This window comes from Hypanus sabinus, chromosome 11 (assembly GCF_030144855.1).
Source record: "Hypanus sabinus isolate sHypSab1 chromosome 11, sHypSab1.hap1, whole genome shotgun sequence".
In the NCBI taxonomy this organism is placed as follows: domain Eukaryota; kingdom Metazoa; phylum Chordata; class Chondrichthyes; order Myliobatiformes; family Dasyatidae; genus Hypanus; species Hypanus sabinus.
This window is the reverse complement of record NC_082716.1, coordinates 104,112,225-104,118,224: the sequence shown is the minus strand read 5'-3', so window position 1 is coordinate 104,118,224 and position 6,000 is coordinate 104,112,225. Positions and strand designations below refer to the sequence as shown.

The 6,000-nt window shown below is 50.9% G+C and overlaps 1 protein-coding gene across 5 annotated transcripts in view; it reads right to left on the bottom strand.

The window, feature by feature from the left end:
* Positions 1-3,298: 3,298 nt before the first annotated feature.
* The window catches only part of LOC132402237 (BRD4-interacting chromatin-remodeling complex-associated protein-like), a 163,915-nt gene continuing 161,213 nt past the window's right edge, over positions 3,299-6,000 (bottom strand). For 4 of the 5 annotated variants that reach the window (XM_059985000.1, XM_059985001.1, XM_059985004.1 and 1 more), the window contains one exon: positions 3,314-4,464. In XM_059985000.1, coding sequence (XP_059840983.1) covers positions 3,326-4,464 — 1,139 coding nt within the window. In that variant the 3' untranslated portion in view covers positions 3,314-3,325. Of the gene's footprint in view, positions 4,465-6,000 lie in introns of all 5 variants that reach the window. The other variant, XM_059984999.1, reaches the window with a different exon arrangement.

The following is a 6,000-nucleotide window of genomic DNA, read 5'->3' as shown; positions in this document are numbered from 1 at the left end:
GTAGACAATTTAAAATACTGCTCTTTATTTTGCAGATAAATCTCAATTTGGTCTTGAATCCTGATCACCTTCTGCATCTCAAGCACTTGCAGCCACATGGGTTAACACTCAGAGACTGAACCAGGGCCAAGGTGAGTACAATCCACAACTACAGCTCCACAACTCACTGGCACTCACCATCAACAGTTAATGCCAAACAAGGGAATTGGCTCACCCACAGAGAAAAAACACTGCTTAAATGTTCTGCGACTCTGCAAAGATACAAACCCCACTAGATACTGTTGGAAGTTAGACATTAAAAAAAAAACAAAAATATACATTTTTTAAAATCTCATTCAAGTAGAAAATAAAACAGAATTTGGAAGATTTTTTTTGCTTGTTATTTCTAAGAAATGTACGTTCCCTGTTGGCACAATATAAAGCGATGCCACTCACAAGTGCAAAAACAAATTAATATTCACAATGGTACATTCCGGAAATTGCAATTGGGGAATTGGGGGGGGGGGGGGGGAGTTCATCACTGGATCCAAATCAAAACTCTTGTCCCTCCTCCATTTGAAAAATACTTTTGAAGAGAATCTGCAAAGCCCAAAATTTCAAAAGCGTCATCTGCAATCATTATAACTGCCTTCTTCTCCTTGGCAAATCATCTGAACTAATATTCCTTCTTTTAGCAAACATAACATTTAAAAATCTCCAATTTTCCTTTCAAAATACAGAACACATGGTCAGCACTGTGGGGCTGAGAGTGGACATGCATCAGGTCAGTGGTGCTTGGTTTTATTCCATCAAGGATCCCAAATGGATTCTAAAATTTGTCACCGAGAGATTCACAACTGCAGGACACATTCCAGTTCTGTAGGGGGAGCGTTTGTACACAATTCCCATGTGAGAGGCAGTTCCAGATCAGACTGAAAGAGACAGAGAGAGAAATATGGAGGGGTGGGGGGAAGAGAGGGGGGGGGGGGGTGTGAGAGAGGGGGAGGGGGATGGAGATGGAGACAGAAAGAGTGAGGAGACACAGAGTGAAGGACACTGAAAGACAGAGTGAGAGACAGAAACAGAGAGACAGAGAGAGAGAGAGAGAGAGGGACACACACACATACACAGAGGGACAGAGAGGGAGAAACAGAGACTGAAAGGGGATAGACACGCACACACACTCACAGGAAATAGGAACTGCTGCACTCCCTGTTTGTGAATCAAAATTTTGCAACATTTCTGCACCCAACCTGCTCTCCAAGAATTAAAATTGATCAACATTGCATTAGACAGACAAACTTACAGGAAGTGGATCACCTCCCTCTGCTCGTCCATGGGGCAAAACCAAGACTGGGGCCTACTCTTCTCCTCATCCCACCCCACGTTAACTATTGGCAGTACAACAGAGAGTGTAACCCAGCCCACTCGGGTACAGGAGATGGTCCTGCAGTGTAGATGTGCCGCCAGGGCAGAGGGGTATCTGATTTCTGTCCGGGCCAATATCACTCCTTCAAACAACAAAAACAAAGTACTGCATAATTTGTTAAAAAAAATAAAAATACCATAGTTACCCGCTTCAGTCTCCCTGCCCAGAATTACAGCTACAAGCCACTTAGTTCTTGGGCGCAGATACTAAGCACATGGGCAGAAAGGTGCCAGCGGCATTTTCCCTCAGATTCCTCTTGGAACCTCTCCTTTCTACTCATCACTCATTTCCTATCCCACTCTGCTACATCCCAGTCCAATGAAGCCCAACAGCTTGTCACCTTCCCTCTCCCATAGATTGGTTGGACTTCTCCAAAATACCCAAACATTTTGCCCCAATATACACACAGACCCGGTTACAATTTTAATTTAACAATAGCCGCTTTCCACATCAGGCAGAACCTGAACATTAATATCTATTTTAATGCCTTCATGTGCTCCCTAGTCACTGCCTCCTCGTAACCTCTTACTAGCAAAATGAATTGGCGGAGTTCGCGGCTGCATTAGCGGCTCAGGTACACAGAGGCTGGCTTGGATGTGTAATACGACAGCTATTGGCCCATTTTCTCTGACCTGCGACAAGAGGCGCAGTTGAACATCACCCCTATGCACTTGACCTCCAAGCCATACAGACCGCCTGCAAATACTTTGTGACTGAGCTAGTTCGGGATGGTGTGTCCTGAAGTTGGTCAGTACTGAAGGTGAGCTCGCTACTCTGGAGAATGGTTGGGGTGGGTGTTTGATAACTTTTGTTCCCCCTTCCCCCTGAAAATTTCCACCAGGCACAAACATCTTCACATTGATGTGACTGTGAGCCCACACTCACTTTCAACAGATAACCAGTCCACATAGTGACTGAGGGTAGGTAGTTCAGATAGCCAATAGCAGACACAATAGGGATTGTACTGAAGATGTAGGAACTGCTTGACCAATGTCAGGGACTCTAGGGAGCGTGACTGAGAGGATGGACACACCCAGCAACCAACGGTGGACAAATGGGGACAAACACAAGGTTCGTTGACGGATGTGTGAACTCCAGAGAGATAACAAAGGGATTGTTAAAAGCGGAGGCTTTGAGATGAGGAAGTAACACATGGGACACTTCCACCATCCCTCACCTTTCCATGGCAATACTGAGGATTCTTCTTCAAACCTTCCCAGGAAAGAAAAGTTCTTGTTGGATGGAAAGGAAGTGAGATGGCACAGCAGCACCCACGTCCGACAGGCAACTTGATCACGGCTGGACCCAACCCCTGGTTACGATCTCCTTGGCTGGCAAAGGGGGGGGGGGGTGAGGTGGAGGGGACCACAGCGCCACAGGAGACAGGAGCCAGTGGAAGGAGATGCCATCTCCCTCGTGGTACCAGGCACTTCGAGCCCCACCAATTCTGCCAACTCAATGCCGAGTTTAGGATGGGCCATGCACACTCAGAGGAAGACTCCAAACCTTTAGAGCGTGGATTTGTGTGTGTGTGTGTGTGTGTGTGTGTTTGTATGTTTTTGGTTAAGGTACATTGGTCAATCATCTAGTTAGCTGTTTGAAATCATCCCCCTTCATGTCCTACACCTTTAGGTTACCTCTTGCCAAAATGTCACCGGCACAATCTCCAACCAACCTGCTGTAAAAGGCGCTAGCTTCAACAAGAGTCGGCCATCTCACTAGAGGTTCGTCACTGCATCTTTTGCTAATGTTAAAAATTGCCTCAAGGCCGCGTCGAGCAGGGTCTGTTCTCGTGGATGCAGTGTTTACGTAATACCACAAAGGTAGGTTCACATAAAGGGATACCATCTCTGTAATGCACTGCGCTTGGCACAGCTCAGCTGACACACCAGCAACGGAAGGGATTGCTGGCCGGAGTCATCTGGTGTAAGTCCTCGCTCCGAGGCCTCCGTTGCGATTGGGGGCAAGGTAGCTGTCGGGGTGCGGGGCGGGAGAGAAGGGCGAGGAGTTGATCTCCGAGGAGTGGTAGGGAGACGAGACGGGGTTCTGAGCGAGAGACGACTGTGGCTGCCGTAGGTTCAGGATGCTGTCGATGGCACTCTGCAAGTGTTCGGTCAGGGTGTCGTCCTGAGGGCTGTCGCTGGAGAAGCTGGCGTTGTCCATGTCTAACGACTCTGACTTGGTCCTCTTGGGGGGTGGGAGGGCGAGCTCCCAGGAGCCGTCGGGGGGCTCCGCTTTCAGAATGCCACGTACCAGCTCTCCCTCGACGCCGGCCAGCCCGTCCATGCCGTCTGCTGCCTTCCCCCCGGGGAGCTCCTCCGGCTGGGCACCGGCAGAAGCCACAGCGGGCGGGGGAGGATGTGTGTGTGTCCGAGACTTCCTGCTGTCCGTCTCCGGCCTGCTCCCCCGGGCAGTCCTGGGCTTACAGCTGGCGATCACACTCCTGGCTGGCGCCTCTCCCCTGGGCGGTCCCTCCCTCCTGCTGTCCTCCGGCTTCGGGGGTGCTACCGGCGGCGGTGGTGAGGGGTCTGCCGCAGTCCGGTCAGAGGGGAGAGGCGTTCCGCCTTCCCGAGGGCTCCTCCTGGGCGGCAGCTTGCAGAGGTTGGCCGAGGTGGGTGACGGGGAGGAGTGCTCCAGGCTCCCGTTCATCTGGCGCGCCGTGGCCGCCGGACATTCGGCCCCAGGAGTGACGGAGCTGGCGGGCTGGTGCACGGGGTCCAGTGCCGTGTTGTGCACCACCTTGCTCAGCCCGGCCTCCTGCTTAATCTTCAGCTTCAGGCCGATGCGGCTCCTGGCCTCATAGGTCTTGATGGGGGGCGGCCGGCTGCGAGCTCGCAGGGTGTCGTCGTCTCCATCCTGGGGGGGTGGGACCCGTGCCCACGATACCGAGGGAGAGCCCCCCGCGTGCTTGATCACCAGCTTGGTGGGGTGCAGGGGCGTCGCGCTCTGCACAGACGGAAGCCGGGGGGCTTCCAGCGAGGCTGTCGTGGTGCAGAGGGGCGGAGATGAAGAGGTAGTAAGATTGTGCGATCTGGACGATGAGGCCACGTATTCATCTACAGTGGTGGTTGGGGGAGAGGGAGAGTAAAAGAGGCAAGTTACTCTTTGGACAATTTTCTTTTAAAACTCACCCCCCCCCCCCCCCCATCATGTGGATTCTAAAATTCAATAGTTCCATTTAATATCAGAGCATGTATACCGTATACAACATAAAATTTACTTTTCACAGACATCCACAAAACATATGAAAACCCCAAAGAATGAATGGCAGAACCCCAAACCCATCCCCCTCAAGCAGCAAAATATCAGCACCCCCCCCCCCCCCCACTCACCACCTTCGAGCAAGCAACAGCAAAGCCCCCAAAGAGACTGTGACCTAGGTGCATCAAAATCTACAATCCATAACCCAGCACTTCGACATGCCTCAGGTTCCCTCCCTCTCTCACGAGCAAGGGAGAGAGAGATGTCACTCCTTCCACAGTGAGAGGGGAGACCAACGCATTCTATCAGAAGAGTAGATTTGCTTAATTGGTCGCACGTACATCAAAACATAGTTCTGCACCAACGACCAAAACAGTTTGAGAATCTGCTGGGGACAGCCTGCAAGCACCTTCACACTCTGGGCCAACATAGCACACCCACCCCACAACTTGCTAGCCCTAATCCATATGTCTTCGGACTGTGGGAGGAAACCAGAGCACCCCTCAATTCCTGTTTAGTTTTGAGAAGTGAATTCAAGATGTAGTTTCTAGGGTGGCAATGTAATGTTTTACAAACTCAGCGACCAGGGTTCAATTGCCGCCGCTGTCTGTAAGGAGTTTGTACGTTCTCCCCATGACCGTGTAGGTTTCTTCTGGGTGTTCCGGTTTCCTCCCACAGTCCAGACCTACCAGTTGGTAGGTTAATTGTCCAGTGATTAGGCCAGGGTTAAATCAGGGGATTGCTGGATGGTGTGGCTTGAGGGCCGGAAGGCCGATTACCTTACCTTAGCTTAATTAATAAATGAATAAACTGATTTGTCAGGCGTGCATTGAATGAAACACCTTGTGAGGTGGGGGGCCGGTGCCAACATAGCATTATACCCATGTGACCAATGAACCTACTGACCCGTATGCTTTTGGACTGTGGGAGGAAACCAGAACACCTGGAGGAAACCCACACGGTCACGGGGAGAACGTACAAGTTTCTCACAGACAGCAGTGGGAATTGAACCCCGATCATTAGTGCCTTAATAGCATTATGCTCACATGCCGCCCCTATAAGATTCTACAACCTGCAGTGTCTTTGCAAAAAGAACAGGATGAATCTTTGTGGTAAACTTCAGGGGGAGGGGGAGGTGAATTAGCTGAGGAAGGAGGGACTTTATCTGAGGCTTTGAACATGTCAAATACGCTACTTCTGCCAGCGTGCGGCCGGCTGTGCCTGCTGTGAAGTGAACAGCTGAGATTCTGCCTCCACATCTGGAACCAGAGGGGAACTGCTGGTATTCATGATGAGGTAGTAAACTGGACTGGACATTGCCTTTGTGGGAGAAGCCAGAGAGTGGTAGTACATGGTTACCTCACTGACCGGTGGTGTGCTGCAGGATTGGG